The sequence below is a fragment of the Protopterus annectens genome, chromosome 2.part2 (assembly GCF_019279795.1).
Source record: "Protopterus annectens isolate FY-2018-M chromosome 2.part2, PAN1.0, whole genome shotgun sequence".
NCBI lineage: Eukaryota > Metazoa > Chordata > Ceratodontiformes > Protopteridae > Protopterus > Protopterus annectens.
Genome location: NC_056730.1, coordinates 651,913,285 through 651,939,102, shown reverse-complemented (window position 1 = coordinate 651,939,102; position 25,818 = coordinate 651,913,285). Strand labels below are relative to the sequence as shown.

The window sequence follows — 25,818 nt, the reverse complement described above, 5'->3', positions numbered from 1 at the left end:
AATGGAGAAAAACTATGTCTTTTTTTGAATGGGTCAAACAATATGATTCAGATAATTTGTTTGCAAGAAGTTTGATTCCTTTGTTATTCTTCTAAGTGATGGGTCTCAGATTGGGTTGAAGGCTGAAGTGTTATCTTCTTATTGCCAGGGAAAGGAACACTTAAGTATTAAATACTTTTATGACTGAGTTGTGTTGGGTGATAGTGTGTGATTTCTGGATTTTAGGGAAAACATTTAGAGTAACTTTTAACTATGCTACAGTGAAGGAACAGGAAGCTGTTTAATTGTTTTACCTAGTGCAATCATATTTAATGATCTTTAAATCTCTTTTCGGGGAGGGTGATTTCTGCAAATGCAAATAAGGAAGATTTAGGAAGGAAATGGTTAGGTTAGACATGGACTTTTTGAAAATTGGCAAGTGTAAGGTGAATGTTCAGCACATGTGGAAAGATCATACTAGCATGAAATGCATTTTTTTCTTCTTAGTCTGCCTGGTGGGGGTTTCCAGAACAAGTAGTTATGGTAACTTGTGTTTTTGTGTGAAAAATTTTGAAAATACAATACAGTGGAATATGAGTTATTATTAGATACACAATAAAATATGAGGGGAAGCTTGAATACCCTTTGAGTAAGCAGAAAATAGTGGGAAATATTCTTTTACTATCTTGGACTTGTTCGGGATCCTGGTTTTTCTTAAAAGGAAAAAAATGAAAGAGGTTTCTATCCATGGGGAGCATGTTGAGAAATTAAACAATTGTTTGGAAGGTATTTTTGATGACCATGGGGCATTAGCTTATGACAAGAATAGATAAAATAGATTTCATAATTTTTTATAGAAATTGGACAGGGGATGCCATGATTCAGGAAACTGTTTTCTGAATATAAGAAATCTAAAATAACTGCTTCTACATCTTGCAAAAGAGGTTATTTTATCTGTGATTAGAATGGCCCTAGTGGTTTTAAGAGGAGACTCTTTCCCTAGTCTTGATGGCCTGTCATACTGATTTTTTTGTTTTGCCAAAAGATGGGCAGCTGTCATTTTTGGTATTGGAATTCATTGGATGGTCACCTCAGCTGATTTATCTCAACATGCTGGAGCAGTGGCTGTATTCAAAGCTCCATGCAGATTGCCACATGTTTCTCCTTTCAATGGAAAATGAGTCCAGTTAACTTGTAAAGGAGCCTAACTACTGCTGTTGTCTCTGTGGGTCTTTCAGTCACTACCCAAAACTCATGATTGTATGCCAGGATATGCATGCATGTTGGACAGTAAACTGAGGACATCATTTTCACTCTTTTCTTGGAGATAACTATGGTGTCTATTTTAGGAGTAGTGAGTTTTATCTCAAGCACTTCATAGTTCACAGAGAATCTCTCTAATGTATTTTGGTGAGCCCACTCACCTGATGCTAAGAGTCCAGCGTCATCCATACACAACAAAAATGCAACTCTGATGTCCTCAAAATGGTTACTGTTCAGAATATAGTCATACCTTGATATCTTGTTCATGAAAATCAGAAGAAGTAGAGGAAATGACATCCATCTTTGATGGAATCCTATGCCTACTGTCGCTTGTCTCTCTCTAGCACAGATGACAAACAGGCAAGGTAGTTCATTTATATGCTTTATTACATAGAAACACTTCAGGATGGATAGCAGCATTACAAAATATAAACAAACTGATTAACTAACAGACTACACAGACATACGTGCTTACATCTCAACAGCTTACTACAAAATGGCAGCCAGGCTTGCACATGCTCAGTATTTATACACTTGTACAAGCCCCTAGAAAGTTTCTTAAAGCTGTACATACATATTGCTCTACACCCACCTTGACTTTTGTTAACTTAATGCAGATTCATTCACTTGATGAAATAAAGTTACCAGTAACAGAATGTAGTTTTGGACATTTGATTGTTCAAAGCAATTGGTGCAGTATTAAATGAAGTGTACTGTACCTATTTCCTTTATTACATTTTTCTCAGATGTTTCTTTAATACGTCTCACCATTCATTCTTACTATCGTGTATTTTGCATGTTTTTCTGTCTTATAAAACTTTATTAAATCAATTATTTTTGCAACTGTATCATTCAGTATGTTAACATTTAGTCTATGCTGCCTTTCTGATAATTAAGCTTCTGATTCAGTTCCAGATTATCAAGTGCTGGATCATGTCAGGTAACCAATTAATATGACTTTTTCCTACTTCCACTAACCACACTTATGATACCAAAATATGAACAGCTCATATTCTCAACATCGCATGCATGTAAGGAATTCTTTGTTCTGACATTTTTGTTCTTGGATATGGATATGAAAATGAAAAGTCATGTGAAGAAGTACTGTAAGCAAAATAGAAAACAGTCAAAATAACTTGCAATTACAAGTCAAACCCCATATAGAAGGTATTGCTATAACATGAGAAGAAACATTTTCCTATGTTTCATCAGTTCTTAGTATGTGTGCTAGAAATGGACATTTTGCTAAAATGTGCAAAAGAAAAAATGTACTTGTAATAATTTAAATGTTGTTCAACATATTTATGAAGATGAGCTCTTGGTTTCTAAGGGAATGACATAATTTCATATAGTGAAATCTGAAACTAGCTTTTGTGGCATCCAAAGCATGAGAGAGTTTCACAGGAATGTACAAGTCTGTATAAATTAAATGCTGAAAATTAATAATAAATGATATATTTAAACTGGTCAAAAATACAGAGAATAATATTTGTATGAAAATGTACTTAAAGTATCAGGCTAGTAAATATTGAACAGAGAGATGTAGGCATATTATTCACATATTCTAGCCATGGGTGGTGCCATTAAAACAAAATCTTCAGGCATGTGTTTTTTTAGCGTATTTTTAGAAAAATACATTTTTTGTTACAAATTATAACAAATAAGTTAATTGCTTGCTTATTTTAATTTATTTGTCTTGCTAGGTGCTAGAAATGGTAAAACAAATTTAGAGTGCAAATGCAAAGAGGACATATGTACAGGAGATAGCTCAGAGTGCAGTTACACTACTGATATCCCCCATGACTGTGATGGTTTATTCACAGGCTTAGGGAGTTTGCCAGGACAATACTGCAAGCAAACAAACAAATTCTGATGCAATGCAGTCACACATGCTCCAAGAAAAGTGCTGAAATTTCTTAGGAGTAAAACAGCCCAAGAACAATGTTAATAACAGAAAGTTAACTCCAGGGACCATTCCAGTTTCCCTACTGGATAGGGGCACTGTGAATTAACATCGGGTGGCACGGTGCCTGGGCAATTTTCTTTGGGCTAGGTTTGTAAAAGCTCCAGGACTATTAGCCTAGTACACACCTATGAAACTATGAACCTATAAGAAAATTAGGTGTCATAAAGAAGCAAGCTGACCCAACAAAATTGGTGAATAGTATGGTCACTATTACAAAGAAAAATGAGATTCAGGTTTATGTTGACCCATAAGCGCTGAATAAGCAATTAAAAGAAAACATATTATCCATTGTTTAGAGATAAAGAATTGATCACATCAATGTAAGATGCTATGTTATTTTTAGTGCTACGTGCAAACAAAGATTTTCTAGCAGTTAAGGTAGGTGAAGCAGAACTAATAAGTCACCAATCAGGTATATATTCCATAACTATCCACTTATTATTTTATCAGCATCAGTGGTATTCTAAAGAGTTAGTGAACAAGTATTCAAAGGTTTGGAAGATGCTACAACACATTTGGAGATCTATTATAATGTGGACCTGGATGCAAGAAGAGAATGACAGAATTGATACAGCTGCTAATCAAATTAATTTCCAATAAAAATAAGGCAAATTTAATAAAAAATGATTGACAAAACATGAACTATATCAGTCATGGTTAAACACCATAGGAATTGAAACCTCATGCAGAAAATATCTCAGTAATTATGTTAACACCATACTCAGAAGACAATATGTTTACCAACATCTCCTTCACTGATACAGTATTTCAAAGTTTGTAGTTAACAATGCTGAGGAAGCCATGCTTTTAAAAAGTTGTTAGAACAAGGAGTAGCTTAGGCATGGGGACTTAGAAATGCATTTATTGAAAAATATTTACATCATTGAGTTTTTTTGCACTGTAATGTAATTGTGTAGGACTAAAATATACTTTTTCAATAACACAGAAGACCAAGTACAGGGCCGGTGGACTGTACTTACAGCTCCTCAAGGCATCAGGCATCTGGGTTTGCTGGGATAGTTATAAATGAATATGTACACGTAGTAGTGCAACAGATTGTGGGCCCAGTTTTGTTTTGGATCATGTGCCTATGTGCCTAGGCCCAAGGGAAGATGATTCTTTACAGTTATCTAGACACTAGTGCTTTCCCAGTTATCTGTTGCAAAGGCATTAGTTACAAATAATGGTGCATAATGTTATTACAGGAGAAAATGCAGGCATTTTAAGAAGGCCTAATTTCACAATGGAACTTACTGAAAGCAAACGTTATAGGAGCAGTGCAGGAATGCACACAAGAAATGAGAAGAAAAAAGAGAAATATAGAAAAATCAGCCATATAAAATCAAACAGCTTCCAGAAAAAGTGAATTTAATAGAGGAGGGAAAAGTGATGCTGATCCAAACAAAACAACAGGTATATAATTAAATTGACTGGATGCTACAGTTTCAAAGTACATCTCTTATATTGTGATAATATGTTGAAAGCATTCAAAATGTTAGTTGTTAGATGTAGGCAGCAAAAGATAGAGAGACTGGTATTCAGAATAGGAAACAGTCAGGGGAATAATATTTGTGTTTTAAATTAACTTTGATCTTTGACATTTGATCTGAATATACTTAATGTAATATAGCAGCTTCATCAGAATGAACATGTTACTGTATATAAAGACACATCATTATATCAGGATGAAGTCCTGAGTTCCTAGGGACAAAAATGTTAAATGGAATGCTTTTCGTGTATTTATTAAAGGAAGTTGCACTTTCACATTGGAAGTCCCACGGTTTTTGAAACTGCAATTTTACATTCAGTGCTTTTGGTTACTGGTGTTTTTTTCTGAACAGTACTCTGACTGTCTTAATATCTGTAGATACTTCTCTTTTTAGTACTGTATACCTTACACCTTTGGACTTGATTTTACACAACATGTTAATACACTCCAATGTGAAAAGATTCTTTTTACCTCTGTTGACTAGGTCCTATCAAAAACACGCCCTTGTGGTCTTGCATGTCTGTCTACTGAAATAAAATTTACTAACAATTAAATATTTATTTTTTCCACTTTTCTTCATCATTACCTGTAAAGCATGCTTTTTGAAGAAGCTTAGAGCATGTGCAAACACTTCCAGAGCTTTCACTCTCTTCCCGTTTACAGCTTCTAATTCCGTCTCCATTGTGAGGTCCTATGGAGTGAAAATATTACAATATTATTAAGAAGGAAATAATATAGTCGCAAAGAAAAAAAAAAAAGCAAAAATCCAATAATCATTATTTTTTAAAAAAATCAGAGATACTTAACAAGCTTAACCATGTTCGGCATGTGTGTGTGTGTGTGTGTGTGTGTGTGTGTGTGTGTGTGTGTGTGTGTGTGTGTGTGTGTGTGTGTGTGTGTGTGTGTGTGTGTGTGTGGATATATCAGCCATATAATACAAATAATGCAGTTGCAGGCTGATGAAAAAAGATGTGATACAGTACTTTCTGTGTCTGTGGCAGCACAGCTGTGTTATAATATGATCGGGAAATGTGTGAGATGGTACTTTAAATGGCCATTAGTGGTGATAGCAAGTGACTGCTCAGTACTAGTGCACTGGTGGTGAGCTGTAGCTGGCTCATTTAACTTCTGGTGCCATTCCCTGATCTGGTGCCCCTACCTAAGGAGCAAGCCAGGTCCACTTCAATGCTGGTTGCAAAGGCAGAAATACCAGTACAGAAATCAATGCCAGTTCTGCACTGCAAATCAATTGGCATCTCTTGATGGCAACTCCTAATGCCTTGAAACCAGAGTGACTGCTCACTGTGCTCCAACCTAGCTATGCCCCTGCACTGATAATCTACAGTACCTTTATTGTTTCAGGTGGTCACTACTGCAAATCTAAATGCTGATTTTTTTTAAATCCTATTTCTTCCTCAATGTCTGTTAACCATCAGGCCTCTCCTCTTCTGTAGACATCATACAGGCAGGCATCAGAAATTCTGTGGTTAAGTTTCTAACCCATGCTCTGATAGCTGAAGTAAGAACCCATATTACTGTGGAAAATTTCAGTGTCCTCACACACATGCTTACAAGAGATATAATCCCCTGATTCTGCAGCTGTTAGTGTTGTGCAGATCTCTAATTTCACAAGAACAATTTCTCCAAACAGGACACCTATTTCCTTCCCTGCAGGATGGGCTAGCCAAGGTCAGCTGCTTACTCCCACCTTTCCCAGTCCAGCTCTTCCAGCATTTGTGATGGTAGTTGAACTTGATTATCTGGGTTGACCAAGTCATACTTAGGGCTTCATCCCTCAATCCCTCAACATCTCTGGGCCAGGGCTTGAAGACTGGATTATCTAAAGCAGTCCTTGAACAAATGTCAGTTCTGTTAATTGCAAAAGTAAAATGAAGTAAATAAGTGGCACTAGTTTTTGACTGAAGCATGTTACAGAGCAACTAAGAAATGTTACAGCCATAATGCCCACAGAAACTGTTGCTGTAATGTTCAGTTCAAAAATAACACTATTTCTAGGGTCTATAGCAGAACATCAAAGTATTAAAACTTCGAATGTTGTGATATCGAATACTATTCAGCGAACGCTAAGAATAGCGAAGCTGCAGAACAGTGAATTCTTTCCTTGGGAAAGAATTTGGTTGGCCGTTTCTGTGGCTTTGCTATTTTTAGCGCTGTGATGGAAAATTATGGGTTGAGTTCAGGTAAGTGTGCGATTGTTTGTAAGTTAGGGTTAGGGGCGGGTTAAGTGAGTTAGGGTTAGGGTACGGGTTAGGCGTGTGTGTGATAGTGACAGACTTTAGGGTTAGAGGCAGTTTAAGTGAGTTAGGGTTAGGGCGCGGGTTAGGTGAGTGTGAGATAGTGACGGACCTTAGGGTTAGGGCTTGGGTTAAGGTAAGTGGGTAGATAGTAGTGTATGTTTAGTTTATTGTAGTGTTAGGTGTAGGAATTTAAGTGTATGTGTGAGGTTGCTGTTTGTTTGATGTGCTTGTGTTGTGTGTATGTGTTTCGGAGCAGCAAATTTTTTCCATGGGAAAAAATTTGCTGTTCTGAATGTTCGATATTTTCATGTTTAGATGTTTTGGGGCCGATGAAATAGCGTTCGCTATTTTCATCTTTCGATAACGTGATATAAACGCTATTTCTAGAAATATATTATGAGATTATCAACAACATTTCTGTCCTGAATATGCAGTACTATTTAGTGTGCTTGTTACTAACAAAATGTACTGATGCTATTAAGTGCCAAAACATGAAAAAAATGGATTAAGATTTATAACTTGATTAGGTGCCCGCTTCATTTACTTTGATATAAACAAAATTCCAAATGCAATGGAGAATTGCTTTACTTTTCTTTCATTCTTATCCTTTCTTGTTTTGTTAACAGCGAATGTCAACCACTATTATTACAGTGCACCTCCAATGCGTTGTCTATCGCAGTATCCATTAATGCTTGTTTTTATTGTGCTTGCTGTTATTACCTCTCCCCAGTTGTTATGCATTTCTTTCCCAAGGAGCATTACATCATAGTTCTTTGTAAAAAAATCAAATCTGCCAGTTGTCAGAAGCTTAATATGTACAATCTGATGAAAAGACATAGAGGGTAGATATGGCAGAGACATTTAAGTACCTCAAGGAAATCCAGAAAATACATGAGCATGCACTTTTTCAGAAAATTAATAGTTGAAAGCAAGATGACACCACTCAAACTTAAAAGGTAAAAGAGTAAAGGAAGATATAAAGAAGTAATTGTCCATAGCTTTAATAAGTAACCACACATAGACAGTAATCTAACCTTTGACCATCACGTGTCTATGGCAATGACAAAATTATTCTATGTTGTGCAATGTATAAACAAAGATGTGGTATCTAGGTCCAAGGAGGTCCTTGTTTCACTGTATTCAGCATTCATCAGACCTATCTTTGAATACAATGCCCCCTTTGGTATGTACCTAACCAGGAATATCCAACAACTGAAATGTCCACAGAGGTTCTTCCCTAATAGAATACAGGGCATGAATAACATGTCCTATGCAGACCATCTAAAAGCCCTATTTCTGCATTCTCTGTCCTACAAGCTGTTGAGGGGAGGTCTATGCCTGACATACAGGGCATTGTCAGATGGACCTCCTGCATATCTACAAAACAAACAGCACCACAATTACCTGTTCTAAAGACTTAAACCTTGCCTGTGATGTAAATAGGACCTGCTGAAGAGACACCAGAGTATACCCCTTCTCTGGAAGAGGCTTACCATCCATGTGAAGCAGAGTTTCTCCCTAATCAAATTCAAATGTAACTTGGACAGTTGGATAGGGAACGTGAAATTCATGCCTGGTTTAGCACTTATGTCTCTAATGGACACAGGCAGCATGTAAATGTTTTTCTCCTATATCCCTGCTTACACATATAAAGAGTACCAGAACTTGTCAGAGATTTGAGATGTAAGGCTAGGCTTAAAATGGCCCTTGTGGTCATTAACCTAGTACACACCTATGAGCATATGAACTCTATGTAACTGGAACGCAGTGAGACACTTTACTTCAATAAACTAAATATAACATCTAAGCAAAGTGGTTACTTAACATTTGCCCACATTCATGGAAAAGTAAAATTAACCTTTGTTTAAAGCTGTGCAAGTAAGATTGTATGCCTTTGCAGATGATTGCCCTCATACAATCCTAATGTGGGGCTGTACCTCCATATCACCCTAATTTAATAAAGCAAGTCTGATGCCATACTGAAACAGAGTGCATGATTCTGTTGTAAAACCAAACATGTCCTTCATTTTCAATGCAGTATGAGCTTAGAGTTAGTGCATTTAGTCAGAAGGGCGTTGAACGTTTAACTTTCCAATCTGGGAGGGTAAGTCAGGACTAACTCCGCTTGCAGAACATTTTAATCTTAGCCAATTTCCCAAAGGTGAGACTTATGTCTGGGAGGTAAGTGCCTTAACTGTTATGTCATATTTGTAGTTTTGTTTGTACAGGCAACTTGTTGGAGAGAGCATTATTAAAATGATTATCTGAAAGTGATATAGTGTATCAAATTGAAGGGCCCAATCCAGATGGTAAGAAACCAGCAGCTCTTTTTGATAACAAGGTCACATATTAAAAAAAATATAATAATTGTTAGACTTTACATTCTATACATGTATGAGTGAATAGAAGCTGCATGCAAACTACAAAGCACTGCAGTAATATGATGGAGACAAAGGCTATAAATTAAATGTCATGCAGTAAAGTTCTGCACTAGTTACATGTGGCCATCCTCAGTGAATGGTTATTTATGGCATAGGACATTTCAGAACTTAAGACAATGAAACCACAGCATGGACAATCACTGATAAAGAATTTAAGATGGAATAAGGTATTTAAGCCTGGTGATGCTCCTATATGGTAAGAGAAGACCTTTACAGAGATGGAAATCTGGTCCCAAGATGTCAGTCTGTCATTGAGGATCACTCCAAGATTACAAACTCCAAACTGTCACTCAACAGATGACATAGGACTCCAGATCAGCAGCTGAGATGTCTCTTAAGATAGTATACACAGAGGCACATTTTCAAAAGTCTGAGTGCTCCAATTGTGATTCTTAGAATAGTGAATTAAAAGGGAGAATGCGGGGAGAGTATTTGGTATGTTTAGAAGATGTGATACTTCTGGGTATTTCTCCCTACCCTGAGACATGGTGGTCTCAGTACATAAGTAGCAGGACTATGAGGGTACCGGGGCCTCTCATCAGAAGGGTGTAGAGGGGTTTGACTCACTGCAAAAATGTTTTAAATGTGTATTTAAATTTTTGAATTTGATGTATTTTGCTTAAATTACAGTTTACTCTTGAAAGTGTCAGGACTCAGAATTTTGGATCACCTACTTCTAATAAGGGATCTAGGAAATGGTACTGTCTCAATGTTGAAGGTGTTGTGTTTCAGCCACGTTCTCATGAGGGAAGGAGAGATACAACTGGGTATCATTAACATAACAGTGATAGCAGGCTTCCTCCTAATTACTTCCCCAAAATATATCTTATTTTCAATCAATCAATATTTATGGTCTTTCTTTCTTTTATTCTGTTATAGACCACTGATGTATCCATTTCTTTCCAGTGACATATAAAACAAACTTTATTTTTGTGTAAAGAAAGCTTTGCCAAGAGGTTACTACACAAATGCAATTACCAATAATTCCCTTGCCTCATCTCTGCTATGTAGGAACTGAAAGTGGAAAAGAAAATGATTCTATAGAAGGTTCCCATCCTGAAGGTGTAATTGTAGTAGCTTGACAATAGTAGAGATTTCTATAGTAGGAGAAGAACAACTGAGGAATACATGACTGACTTAAAGGCTGTTAAAGGCAAGGCATCAAAGCATAGATGAGTGATGCACTGCATAGCCGGATATAGAACACATCTGGCACAAAAAGGGCACTTCAGCCAGTCAACATAAATGCCAATATGACTATGCAAAACAAAGCGACAACTGCATTCATCATAAATGGGGAGGAAATGAGGTAGATAGAAACATATGAAATGGGAAAACAGCAAGCAGGTGAAAGGCAGCTATAAGGTGTTATAGGTATTTATTTTGATGGGAAAGATACCTTTTTTGTAAATGTTGCAGAAGTAGGGTAGGTGAGGAAGGCAGTGAGGGATAGCTGGGGGTGGAACAGACAGACAATATCAGAAACCTGGAGCAGGCAAATAAACATAGAACATAACCACAGACAAACAGGGGTGTTATACATATATAAGTTGTGAAGGACAGTGGATGTAATCGGACTTACAGCATGTGGAGAAATGGTGATGAGAGGTTTTGGCAATGAATGAGGAATGGCACAAAGTAGGGAAACATCAGGATGAGGGTATAGTAGAATCCTAGCATTTTTAGATACCAAGCTGGCCCACAGGACAATAAACTCAAGCATCTCTCACCTGGCTGGCCAGTGTTATTGGATAATTGATCCCTGGCAGTTTGATGGGTATGGCTTGTTGGTTGTATGACTCCATGACTAGAAGATACTCCATGTTGTTATGGTGGACATCTGACTGATGATGCACTTTGTCAGCCACAAGTCTCTCCATCTGATGCCATGACACTGAGGGAGAGACTTCTCTGACCCACTTTCAAAAGGAAAACTGCAACCCACTTTTGATAAGCAGAAATGGAGGGCAACGGTGTCTTTAACCTCACCTCCAGCAAGGGTGGCCATCTCCCTCTCCACAGAGGTAGACATGCTGGCCACTGGTGACCAAACACCAGATACAACAGCCAGTGAAGACCAGGATTTTTGTGTCCTCACCTCCTGCTCTTCCGCAAATGGACCAGCAGGATGATACTGTGGAAAAAACAATCACATACATATGCTTCAAACACAACTGCAGGCAAACCGTAGACTGGCAGAGACATCACATTCATCTTACTAGTGAGAGAGGTCTCCCACCTTTTGTGACAGCTAGCCATGTCCAGTTGCCACTCCTCTGTTCCTGATAAACACAATATATATTCTTACCTATACATGAATAACAGTTAAGACATTAAAAGACAATAGTACTGAAAAAAACTGAATATACTATATTTGAGGCTCCCTGTTCTGAACCTCTGCCTTCCACTGGAAAAACAGGTTGGGGTAGTACCATCTCAGGTCACTGTATGTATGCCAGCATTGCTGATCAAAATGGATGGTGCTGATGGCATCACTCAGTATTTCAGAGAGATCGTTTCATGTATCCCCTATTTCAGAGAGATCGTTTCATGTATCCACTTTATGCAACTGACATCATAACCACCCAGCGAATGCCCTGGAAGTTCAAATACAGGAAGAATGGGAAACTACTGCTCTGTCCAGTTCACTGATTTGGAATGCTGTATTGCTCAGCACATGAAGTAGCCATGACAATTCAATCAGGTCTTTTTGAGGAGAAAAATGTAAGTCCCATGAGCATAGATGCAAGCCTGTGAACCACTTGTTGTGTAGCATACTAGGTCAACAGAATTCTGAATTGTAGCACTGCCAAAATACACATACTCATGAGCATAAGGATCACATACTTTGCAGTCACAGTGATGTTCATAGCTAGCACTGACATGTTTGGATAGCACATTGCACACTGGCAACAATTCATACACACTGATGCTAAATGCTTCATTAGCTTAACCTCCAGGATAACTTTTTGGTGTTCGCATTATATGAATCCGAGGCATTTTTTTGCAACACTGCTTTCAACCATACACCTTTGAAATAGAGGAATTTCAGTAAAGTGTCTAGACAAGAAGCTTCCCACAGTTAGGGAAGGAATCCTGCCTGGTAAACTGATTTGGTAGCAGCCATTCCTGTAGTGGATGTCAGTGAGAGTGTGGCAGCTGGAATCCATGACACTGGCAAGGCACAGTACCATCTGCTTATGTCTGGGGGTTCAAATTAGGAAACCAAGGGGGGTACATATCGCAAGTGATTAAAATTAAAGATAGACATACATGGTAGCTACATATGTTAACCTTCTACTATCAGTGAGATAGGTATATAATAATATGAATTCAGAAGTAGATCTAGTCAAAATCAGTTCAGTTCTCTGTTAACTTCTCAGCAATAATTTAGATCTGGCATAGACAGACTAATGGTGAGGCTTGATTTTTACAAGATGCTAATGTGGACATTCTAATTTAGAGGCAATAGAAACTATATGAATTTCCAAATGAATGTTTTTTCCTGTTTTCCATCATTTTGTATCCTTATTCATGTGCTTGTATGACTGGGGTAATTCTGCTGAACTGAACATTGTCCATATTCAGTGGATGCCTTAGAAGAAGGGGACCAACAAATCATAGTAGAATTGGTATTCACAAATCATATCATAGATATATCCATGTATATTCTGGTTCAGGTTTATGTATGTGTTTTTTCCACAAGCACCCCTAGCAATAATATTACATATATAAATAAAAAAAGCAGACAGCAGGTTGTTTATGAGCTTGACTGCGTGCTGTGTGATAGAACTACTCTAATGTGCTAGTAATTGTAGATGTTATGTGTAAGTTATTTTCTACTTCTTGCAAATGTGTTGGTAAATGACTTTTTCCTAATGGCTATAAATTTGTAAATGAAATATGTGACAATCATAATTTACCAGAATTGATCAGGAAAGGAAGATTAAGTAAATAATACAGTTTTTAATAATTTGACAGCTATAGCTTGAAAACATGACTACAGAGATGTTTATGACAATATTATTGAATGGTGGTTGATAGAAGTACAAATGTTAATATAACTATCATTCTGGTTATACTTTGTGTTTAATATTTTGTCTGTTCTTCAATTTACATTTGAATGTTGAAATCCCACAATTCCTTTGGAGTGGGTGGGGGTTACATAATTCTGCATGCAAATTTTATGTTAATCAGCATACAGATTTTTGGCTAGTAGTACCTACTTTTCATGAGCCTTTGTGCAGATTTTTGATGTTTCCAGGTTGAGAGGTATGGAGAGACCACAGATGTTTCTCACCAAGAAATTACAGGGTACACAAAGCAAGTCTTACATGGAAAGACCAAAAGTCCTGATATTGTATTCTGTCTCCTAGAGTATGCTAAGGCGTAACATGTGATTGGCTTACAGGACAGTCTCTGACCTAGCTCTGATGGAAATGCCACACATTCATAAATCAAACTGCACGAGAGTCACTCACTCTAGGGATCTTAACCTAGCCACTGACATGAACAGGTCATGCTGGAGAGATAGATACATCTCCCGGAGAGAGAGAGAGAGAGATACTTCTCTGGAATAATCTTCCAGTTCACATGAAATAGAGCCCCTCCCTGATCCTCTTCAAATGCAACCTAGATCAATGAATGGGTGACTGCAAATTCACTCCTGGGGTGGTGCCCATGTCTCTCCTAGAAAGAGGAAGTTGGTATTGACTACCATAGACCCTTGCCTCTGTGAACTTCTGTGATGCCCACTACTGACACCAATATGTGATGGCCACCAAAATGTATCATCCCCACACTGTGCCAGTAATCAAGGAGCCTGACTCCTCACCACTGACACTAGAGAGGGAAGTGCACTTTGAATACAAATGGATACACTCAGTATTTCCAGATGCAGACCTCTCTGCATCAAGTACAATTTCCCTTAAGATCACACAGGGAACACACTCATCCTGGGGTCCGGATGTCTCTCTATATGTCTCCCTCTAGATCCCAATAAGATTCCCCACTGGTACAGTTGTAGGGTTAGGTCCTCAGCTGAGCATCCAAGCCAAGTCCTCCAGCACCCTCTCTGTAAACCCATTGCGTTGTGTCCCTGCCCCAAGTAGCTGACGCACACATGCTTTAAGATTTAATTTTCACACATGTGCGCATACACACACACACACACACACACACACACACACACACACACACACACACACACACACACACACACACACACACACACACACCTGTGAAAGGCTGGCATGCTCTACCTACTTTGCCCAGACTATAAGGTAGTTATCACTGCCACCAGTCAGTTACTATAAGGCTCTTAAAAGTGTATACCAATTAAACTGTATAATATTAATACTAATACAAATGGTAGTAGTTCACCAAGATGGGAAGGCCTTCTGGAGTGGCTCACACAGTATTACCAAATAAATATAAGTACTGTCAAAGGTTAGAATCTTTCTACAAGGACCAGCCACAATGAACGTTTTAAATATAGTTAATAATAAACAATAAAAGAACATGAAAATACTGAATAAATATTCACAGTAAAACACAGTTCATATCACAGGAAATATTGAAAAGAACACTGAGGGACAGACTCAGACAAATAAAGAAAATCAATATCTAAACTAAGCTTCACTATATTCCTGACTGAATCTAAAAGAAGTTACTTACTACAGCAAGGCAAGATGCTGTGAGTGAGGGTCTTTCTAGTCATGCTTCCGAAACAGAATACTCAATACTCTGAGATTACTCTTTCTAATATCTAAAATATAATTGCCAAGAGGGCTGGCAGAATGACCTCATCTGGTCATCTGACTCTAGGATCTCTCAGTATTCCCCTGAAAGAATCCGAGCACAGATGGCTACAATATGCATCCAAATATTTATAGCAGTGCCTGAGGCCTTCCCTCTTTTCATTGAGCTAATGAGCAAAGGCTCTGTCCCAGACCCAGCTTCTCTGGTCCTATTCAACACTTTGGGATGCCTTTTAATGATTTAACAGCTCATTTACTTTCCCTTCTTTTTCTTAAAGTTAATCTCTGTTGTGCCAGTATCCTCTATTAAAACATAAACATTTAATTCAACTACAATAATACAGGTACACTTCTCTTCATTTTGGCAGGGTATACTGTTGATACATTTCAACACAAGCAAAGCTCACAAATATATTTTCAGTACAAGCATCTGTACAAAATCGGTTTGCTAGACAAATGACTTACAGTTTTAATACATTTGTAACACAAGCATCTTGTATAAATCAGTTTGATATTCAAGGATATGTCATTGTTTACAAAACTCCAACTGGCTATGCTGACACTTGCCCATATCATCAGAACTTTACTCATCAAACCATCGACAATTGGGGTAACTCTGGATAAATATGGCTAGGCTTGTAAGGGCTCTAGAGCCATTAACCTAGTAACCTTTTATGAACCTATGAACACATGATTCATTTCTTTTAATACTAAATATGCGATTCACATTTAAATATTTAATAAACATAGCACAGGTAGAGTGTATTAAAGTGTTGAAGTATAAAATGTGGAGTGATATGATTGTAAGATGTGTAATAATGTATTTTTGAAAAAAAAAACAGAAGTCAGAGTAACAGATTAGTGTGGCACAACCATTAAGCATAATTACTGACACAGGCAAATGAATATGCTGAATAGACATTAACACACATTTTAGAAAAGGGTAGTAGCAAACTACATAGGAAAAATGGGAATTGTAGGAATAATACATAGAAGGGAGGAATGAAGTGTAAGGGGGTGGGACTTAAGTGAGCTATGTAATATTTGAATGAGAAAGTTTGTGATGTATAATGTTTGCAACTGGGAGTGTGTCAGTATGGTCTGTGGTGTAAAATGCTTGTGACTAGGATTGTGTTGGTGTGGTTTGTTTTCATTTATATAAATGAATGATTGCCTATGTAGTAAGCGATGGTTTAATAAAGATGTTTATTGTTTAAAAAAAAAGGCAGGAATTGAATAATTTATGTAATATTTCTTAGGTTATATGATATACAGCAATATATGTGAAGTATAATTATTGTTATGTTAATATAGTTTGATTACTTTTATATAAATGTAAATTTGCCTATGTCACAACTACTAATTCAATAAAGGTGTTTGGGAAAAAAATAATTCTTGATGGCATAATAACATAGATGGAAATGTTAATGCTTTTATTGTTTTATAGTCTAGGAGATCTGAAGGGAGTTGACTACCTAGTCACAGATATTCGTACACAGGGATTGTAAGATGGGTTGTATATTGGGTCTACATCATGGAAAATACCAGCCAGACTGAAGTTAAGACCATACCCTGTTGTTAAGGTCTGCACAATCCATTTTGACTCTGATTTACAGTAGTAGCTGACTGCAAAGTTTTGTCAAGAGGTGTGCAAAACTACTTCACCAAAGTGTTTTCTGGATTGCAATACTTGTAGCTGGGAACTGTTAAGGAGAGTGACATTCTCTGAAACATTTGTACTAGAAAACACTAAACTAATGCATAAACAGACTGCAGATGATTATAGAAATGTGTGCAGTCTTGAAGTGACTGCAGCATGACAGATTTTAAGGCTTGACACTTGCCCCTTTTGTGCAGGCTGATGCAGGGATTGTGCCCTGCAAAAAAAAAAAAAAATGAAAAATGGCAAATGGCCTGAGATTCTGCGGGTAAAAAACATAAGTTTCTACTAATAGTTTCATAAAACAATAAGTTTGTCAATGGGACACTTTGCTATTACATAAAACAATAGAAACAACTCAACATTTCCAAGATTGAGCTGTAATTGTGGAAATAAAGTAAACACCACCCGTTATAACTGGTTGTTGGCATGGTTTGCCCTGCAAAATATCACTTTTGACATTTAAAGAGATGATCACCCTACCGGGAACCTTCTACTTCAGCAATCTCTGAGGAATTTTTCCTTTCCTCATTTTGCTTATTAAGGTATTACTGGAAGTTTTGAAAGAGTAGAGACTCTTACGGAAGAAAATGTGTTCTGTAATATATATTCTCATGGATTAATTTCTCCAAGTCTTTTGGGATTCTAATATGGTGTTGAGAATGGACCCCATTCCTAATTCAGAGTTTGATTAAAGTTCATAAAATTAGTATTCTTTCAATCTTTGATGTTAGCCAAAAGTGCTCTTTGCAGCATCTTCAATGTGCCCAGAAATGATTTATTCTGCAACTCATATAGACTTACATGCATTACACGATCTAAACATGACTGTGGATTTTTTTTTATTAGATCCATTGCTCCTTCTACTATTGGAACTGTTTGGGTATTTTTCTTCCACACTGATCTTGTTTCTGTCTGCAAATCATGATATTTTAAGACTTTGTGTCTCTCTCTGTAGATGAGACACTGTAATTGCTAGGTCTAGAAATTTCAATAATCAATGCTACTTTTGTCTTTTTCATGGACTATTATATCTGGTTTTCTCACATGTACTTTTTAAATTGTTGGTAATGGGTAATAATGTGATGTGCATTTCATCATTGTCTATAATGCTTTTTTGGTTCATGTTTCCAATGCTTATCAGCTACTTATGTACTATATTGTTTATACAATCCCCAAAGCAAATATCTTGCCACATCGCTGTGTCTTTCAGTGCACAGGCCCTCTGCCATGAATGATTTACCCCCAGCAACAAGATGTGACTGTTTCCAATTATTTTTTACAGGACCTATATTTGTCAGTTTCTTCTATGTGTTCAATGGACTTTGAAAACCAATGTGTACGTGATCCACTATGCTGAGCTGCCATTATCAACTTTTCATCCTTTGGTTTCAACTCACCTCTCCTTAACCATTCCTGCATCAAATCCTGATCAACATGAGGTTGTTCCAGGATATCCCTATACATACCAATGTATTTATGGCTTTTCCATATTCTTTTCCTTCTCGTCTGATCTTTCTCTTATATTCTTTCTTTTGTTTTTGGACACATTCAGTTGCTGTCTTATTTTTGTCTACTTCTGATTTAATTTCCATTTATTTTGCCACATGAATGCTTCTGCTAAACTAAGTAGAGAGGTCATTTTAGACTTCTTCTCCTCATGTTTTAAAACTTGCACAATGTTTAGATCAGATGAGGTCAGCAAATATGTATGCATTCCCATGACTGCAGGTCTATACATGTAGTCAATGTTGAGAAGACCCATTCCTCCTTCAGAACGAGGTATATATAATCTTGCTGTACACTGATTTTTATATATCATTTGATAATCAGAAAGTCTTTTTTCTTGTTTTTCAGTTCAGCTGATCCAATACATTTTGGGGCTGGTCAATCAAACCAAAAAAAAAAAAAATGTTATATACTCCCCATAACATTCCATCTGTGTTGTCTATTTTTATGAGTTCGGATCCGATCTTCTGATCTTACTCAGCCACTGTTCTACAGCTTGTGGAAACCACAAACTCTCAAGCTACTCCCTTACTCATAATGCAATAGCCCCCTACTTCTCCAGATGTTTGAAACATTGTTATATTTTATATACTATGGAAAATCACTTCCTGGGACTCAAAGTAAAGGAATTGAAGCACTTTCTTGCTGTTCCAGAATTCACCAAAGAAAAATGGTAGGGGGATGGAGGGAGGGGATTTGAGGAAGAATGAAAAAGGATAGTACAGATGGAACATTATGGTAAGTACATAACTTATTTAGCTGATGTAAATTTTCATTCATCCCTCAACATATGGTACAGAGTCCCCAGCTACTGGAATCCTAGGTGGACTCTAGGGAAAGAAGTCTGCTCTTCCCCTTGAGACAAGATCCAATTCGTAATGAGTAATAAAGGTATGAGGATTAGCTCAAGTTGCAGCTGCACAAATATTGTCCATGGATGTTCTGGCTAGAAAGGCTGATAAATCCACCATGGACCTAGTTGAATGGGCCTTTAAGGGCATAGGAAGGAACAAACCCAGCTTTTTATAGACAAAATACAACCGGTCAGCCATTTTAATAAAGTTACCTTTGAAACAGGTTGGCCCAATCTGGTTTCTGAAAAGGATACAGACAACTGTTCAGGTTTCCTAAATTTTTCAGATTTGTGCAGATAGAAATGTAATTGTCTATGAACATCCAATAAATGCAATATATCATACTTTGTTAGAGAAATTTGGAAAGAATACAGGGAGATTAATGGCTTGATTAATGTTAAATCCTGAAACCAGGTTAGGAAGAAAGGAAGTTTTTTTTTTCTTAAGAACATTCCATCCTTGTGAAAGATTAAATAAGGAGGCTTAGAAGATAAGGCTTGCTGTTCTTATACTCTTTCAGCCAATGTTACAGCTATAAGAAAGATTTTCCAAGTCAGATGTCACAACTCAAATCTCACTGCAGGTTCAAAGGGTCTCTGAGTTAGGGCCTGTAACACTAAAGTTAGATCCAAAGGTGGAGTAGGGTCCTTGAAGGGGGCTTTAGTATAAAGGCTTCTTTCATAAAGGCCTTACAAAGATGTGAAGATGCTAATGTAGAATTATCAATTTTGATATGAAAATTGGAGATAGTAGCTGGCTGAACCTTAAATGTAGAAGGACTAGTTCCTTCACTGAGAATGGAAATCAGGAATTCAAGGATCTTATCTACTGGTGCAGAAAAAGGGTCCATGTCATGCTGTTGTGCCCAAAGTACAGATCTTTTCCATTTGCTCTTGCATATTTTTCTGGTGGAAACCTTGTGAGAAGATAAAAGAATGTGGCACACTAGATATGAGAGCTTTGGTTGTCTGGCTATCAATGGAATTGCAGATAGCATGCGGTTAACTTGAGGTCCAAGATGTCTGGGTGTGTCATGCCTGTCGGCTGTGACAGAAGGTCTGAAATCGAATCCAGAATCCAAGGATGGTACAGTAAATGAGGCCACAGGAAGGGAAAACAAATCTGTTGAGGCCAGTAGGCTACAATGAGGATTACCTTGTTCTTCAATTGGGGTGCTTTCTGTAGAAACCTGGGAATTAGGGGAGTCAAAGGGTAAGTGTAGAGGAGACCTGGGGGACAGTAATGAAGGAGAGTGCTTCTTGGTGCCTTCCCCCAGTGGGAGGCTCAGGTCAAAGGACCTGCTGGATTTGTTGTTTGGAGGGGATGCAAATAGGTTGTAGCATGGTTGACCCCATTGGCAGAAAATCATTTTCACCACCTTCTTGTTGAGAGGCAACTAATGAGGTAATAAAATGTACCTGCTCAGCTTGTCTGCTAGCACACTGAATTTCCTAGGAATGTGCATTGCTATCAGAAATTGATTTGAAGAGATATCCCATTGCCACACTCTCACAGCTTCGTGACACAAAGGGTAAGAACTGGTTCCTCCTTGTTTGTTGATATACCAAACCACAGATATAGTGTCGGTTTGAATTGCAATAGCTCCAGAAGGGAGAGACCTGGAATACCTGCAGCACTAGGAATACTGCTCTCATTTCCATCACACTGATTTCCATGTTTTCCTCTTTGGGGGACCATGTGCCTTGAACCATCTTCCCTAAGTAATGCTCCCCCATCCGATATGGGAAGTGTCTGTGGTCTTAGTTTGAAGGCGGCTGAATGGATGCCCTTGCAATAGTTGATCTGAGTGAATCCACCACCAAAGAAATCTCTTGCTGGCCTGAGTAATGATGATCTTGGTGGACAAGGGTTGATGTAAGATGGACCACTGGGCTGCCAATGTCCATATTAGAATTCTCATATGGTACCTCGGTAGCAGAAGCAGAACTATTGCCGCTGACGTCAACCACAGGGTCTGTAATACCTTGCGGACTGGTAGCAATGAACTCTGAATTATTCTGCTGACTTGAAAACAAATGGATTGTACCCTTGGCAAGGACAGAGATGCTATCATTGATGTTCTATCATTGATGTTGTGTTAAAATTGGCTCCTAAGAACTCCAGAGACTGAGAAGGTTGAAGATGAGATATCTTGTGGTTGACTGTGATGCCCAGATTGGAACAAGTCTGGAGTACATAGTCTTGAGCTGTTATCAGTAGATGTTTGGTAGAGGCAGTAAGGAGCCAGTCATCTAGGTATGGAAACACTCAAAATCCCTGCAGTCTGAAGTGGGCTGCTACCACTGCCATGCATTTGGTAAACATCCTGGGGGCTGTGGTGAGACCAAAGGGTAGTACTCTGAACTGGTAGTGACTGGCTCCCAGACAGAAGCGTAGGTATCTCCTGGGCCATCTGTTTACTTTTATTTGGTTGTACACATCTTAGAGATCTATAGAGCACATACAGTCATCCTTGTGCAGGAAAGGCAAAATGGACTGAACCATGACCATCCAGAACTTGGTATGCTGAACCAACATGTTCAGAACATTGAAATCCACAACTTGTCTCCAGACCCTGTCTTCTTTGGCACAAAAAAGAATCTTGAGTAAGTTCTGGATTCTTTCTGGTCTGGGAGACCTCTTGGATGACTCTTTTGTCTAACAGCCTTTGTATTTCTAAAGCTGCTGTCTGCCTCTGTCTGGGTGAAATGTCAGGAATTTTGTTCTGTAATGGCGGTGGTGGTAGAGAAAAGGGAAATTATTTAGCCTCTGGAAATCATCCTTTGCACCCAAGTATCCTTTGCTAAGTGTAGCCAGGCTCTCTGGTGCAGGGATAAATGACCCCTAACTGCCTTCAGAAGTGGGCAATTGGGCCTCCTTTCAGAAGTGCTGATAGGGCCTGTCAAAGAAAGAATCTCTGGACCTCTGGTTCTGCGGGCCTCCTCTGCTGCATGGGTGGTGTCTTCCACCGGAGTTCCCCCCTGCCTCGGATGGAACTTTCACCATGTGGATCATGGAATGGATCCTGGGATTTCCTGAACCACATCTTTCAACCACCTCACTGATTCATAGAAAATGTTTTTTCTGAAGAGTCAAAAAATGTACACTAACAGCAGACAGGATCCTTCCATCTTTCTCACATCTGGAGAGTGTATCCTTAACCTTGGGGGCTACACAACAAATTTCCATCAAAAGGATCAGGTAAGCATGTCTGCTGATGGAAATGCCTGAACCCACCTCTCTTGAGGCTCCCTCAGCTGCATGCAAAATGAACCCCATACATGAATTCAAAATCGACTGAAGGGTGACTTACTGTGAAGCAATAGACTCTGCCTCATCAGTACTAGTCTCTGAGAGGATTTTTGAGAGTTTCTTGATCAAATCCCTCTGTAATCTAGTAAAGTGCACCAAGTAATTCAGGGACCTGAAGGCAAAGGTTGCTGATGCATTAACTCACTTCCCAAATCTGTCCAGTGCCCTAGATTCCCTGTTAGGAGGGAGGCCAGAAGAACTCTGTTCTACAAGTTCTTCCTTGGTGGCTGCCATCAAGACCATAGCATCTTCCAGTACTTCTTTGTTCCAAAATTTCCTTACTTTCGCTGGTGCCAGAATCCTGTCTGGTCTCTTGGGGATCGGCTCTATAGAATTGGGTTCCTTCCACGCCCACTGAGAAATCAAATCAATGAGCTTGTCAGCAGGTGGAATCACCCAGGGGGCAGATGGGCCAGCACCAAGAGCCTCTAGGAATAACAATTCCTCTTGGAAGGGTTGTTGGTGGACCAACCCCCCACTGTTTCAGGATTTCCAAAATGTCTCTACATGAGATGTCATTAGGTGGTGATCTTGGGGACCCTTCCCCTTCATCAAAATTGGTATCTTCCATGACTGCCTCTTGAGGGGAGTCCAAGTGCCTCCTCTTGCACTTCCTCTTCCTAGGGACTTCTTCAGTGGGATGCTACAGAGAAGTGGAAGATAGGGGTGGGAGGTTGGCATAATGGTTAAGGTGTTTACCTTACATACACATGGTGCAGGGTTCAATTCTCACATGGGGTAATTGGCTGGGATTAAAATGGCACACATGGTCAGTTAGCCTAGTACTGATCTATGAACCTATCTATGAACCTATGAACAATGCCCTGTAGGGTCACCTAGAGACTTTGGGCTGACTATGGAGTAGAATGTTGAAGCTCATGACAAAAAGACATCTGAGAACCAGAAGGAAGATCTGAGGGGGCAAGATCCATTTGATCTCTAGATGAAAAAACTCTCTCCACCACCTCAAAGGCAGAATGCCTTGGGGAGAAAGAAACTTTTGGAGCCGAGAAGACATGCTTCTGGACCGACGATACCCTCTGGCCTGATGACACCACCCCAGAGGCAGGATTGGAACCAAGCTATGGAATGTTAAGGCCCTGAGAGGCAGAGATGGTTCTGAGTACTTCAGAGTCAATCCTAACCCCCCCCCCAATCCAGCAATGAAGCTTCGGGTCCTAGAGCTCTCCAACTCTGACATGCATGGAGACATGCATGGAGCCGATATGCTCAGAGAAGGCATTGGATCTGAGGATACAAGTATCTTCAGATATGAAGTGGATGGCACTTGGATATTCAGATCCAAGTGCTCTGTATGGATCAGAGAAGGAGCCAAAACAGGTACAGGTAAAGTTGTATGAGTTAGGGCCTCTGGACTTTTTGGGGTAGGAGTTAGGTGAACTCCCATCTAAATTTCTATTTAAAGAAACTTCTTCATCATTCCATCCATGTTTGCTTCTGTGAGGCTTCTGGATGAATGGGAAGAGGTGATGGAGAGAGAATGATGTCTTACCAGGAAGGGTGATGGGAGCTGACATACGACTAGATCCAGAGACGATGCATATCCATTTCTGGGTTTAGGTTTCAGCTCCGAGGGATTAAGATCCAAAGAGATTGACCTGGTGTCTGAAGTGGTCGGATCCAATGGTTTGAGGACTGTTGGATCCAAAGACGTTTTCATCTTCTTTCTCAATTCCAAGGTTGGATCTGAAGAACTGAAATGAGATAGCTTATTCAGAAGGCCTCTTTCTTGCCTCAAAGGTTGTCAGGCTTGGAGGGTTGAGCTGATGAAAGAGATTCTCCTAAGGCCGAAGGAATAAGGCATTTAAGAATCAATGTATTTTTCCAATCCACAAGGGCTCTCAGATTGAAAGAGTTACATATACAGCAGGAGACCTGTAAATGTTCAGGTCCTAAGCAGTAAACACACAATGAATGGGCATCAGATAGGGGAATCTTGTGCCCACATTTATTACATTTCTTCAAACCTGAAGGTTTATCTGCCATGATCCTTACTAACAATGACACAGTAAGCAGAAAACAGAAAGAAGAATTAGAAAGATAAGGAGAATGTTATTTTTTTTTTTATAAAAAACATAGAGTTGGATGGTATAAAGGATTATCAACAATTGTAATTTGGAGAAATACTGACAAAAGGCAAGGAAAAAAACTATACCAGCAATGGCAAAAAGAAATTTGCAGATAAACACCAAAGTCAGAAGGAACTACTAACTATGGTAGAAAAAGGGGAGTTACCAACAGATAGGTAAGACAATGTGTAAAGGGAGGATGGTAATTAGTAGTATCAGAAAGATAAACCAAGTTGCACTTATCGTTTGGAAGAAAAAACAAGATTCACTCAAGAGCTGTAGCAACCACGTCTGTTCCCAATGGCAGCAAACGAGATCTGGGAAGGAGGGGACTATAGCATTATGGGTAAGGGATGAGCTCAAGAGTTTGTGGTTTCCACAAGCTGTAGAACAAAGGCCAAGTCAGATCCAAGGATTGGATCCATACCCATATGTTGTGGAATTAATGAAAACTGACAACATCAGATCTGCAAGTTAAAACAGGGAGAACAAATTGGTTTATAGCTTGGACTTTATTGCTAGATGTCAGGGCTGTTTTCAATATTAATTTTAGTTTTCTGAAGTATCATTACTGAGTTTTATTCACATTTGTTCATGTTTTATTGCTGATCCTTCATCACTTCTAAATATTTATACACTCTTTCCTGCTCAAGTTCCTTTATATTACATTCCTGTCCTAGTGCGATATTTTCTTGGTACTGCAACTTTCCTGCTTTAAATATTGCTTTCAGATATTTATCAAGACCAAATGTCATTCTTATGTCATCTGAGAATATTTTAACCACTTGCAGTTCTGCTTATAACTGCTCATCCAATGAATTACATAATTTTAAGTAATCCACAAAAAGTAGATGGGAAATATTTAAGCAAATTTGTTTTCTGGGAACTAAATTGTAGCCAAGACCTAATCTGTTAATTAAACAGCTCAATCGGTTAAGGGCAAGACAAGACAACAGGAGTGACAAAGAATCATCCTTGAATATCCCCTTTGAAATTTTACCCTGGGATAATAATTTGCCCTCTGTCATGGTTTAATTGCAAAGTGGTTTGCCACTGTTTCAGGGTCACTGTAATGTCATTGTTCAATGTAGGACATGCTACTTTTTTATGGTCACTGTAATGTAATTGATCAATCTAGGATGTATCTTATAGTACTGTAAGCACGCCTTTATCCATGAATGTGGGATGCTGCCAAAAGTTTTTTAAACTATCTATGCCATACTTAAATTCTTCCCTTT

At 38.5% G+C, this 25,818-nt stretch overlaps 1 protein-coding gene across 2 annotated transcripts in view; it reads right to left on the bottom strand.

Annotated features, from left to right (window-relative positions):
* HSPA12B (heat shock protein family A (Hsp70) member 12B) overlaps window positions 1-25,818 on the bottom strand; it is a 1,104,373-nt gene that overhangs the window by 551,912 nt on the left and 526,643 nt on the right. For both annotated transcript variants that reach the window (XM_044064071.1, XM_044064072.1), the window contains exon 6: window positions 5,284-5,388. In XM_044064071.1, coding sequence (XP_043920006.1) covers window positions 5,284-5,388 — 105 coding nt within the window. The remainder of the gene's footprint in view (window positions 1-5,283; window positions 5,389-25,818) is intronic.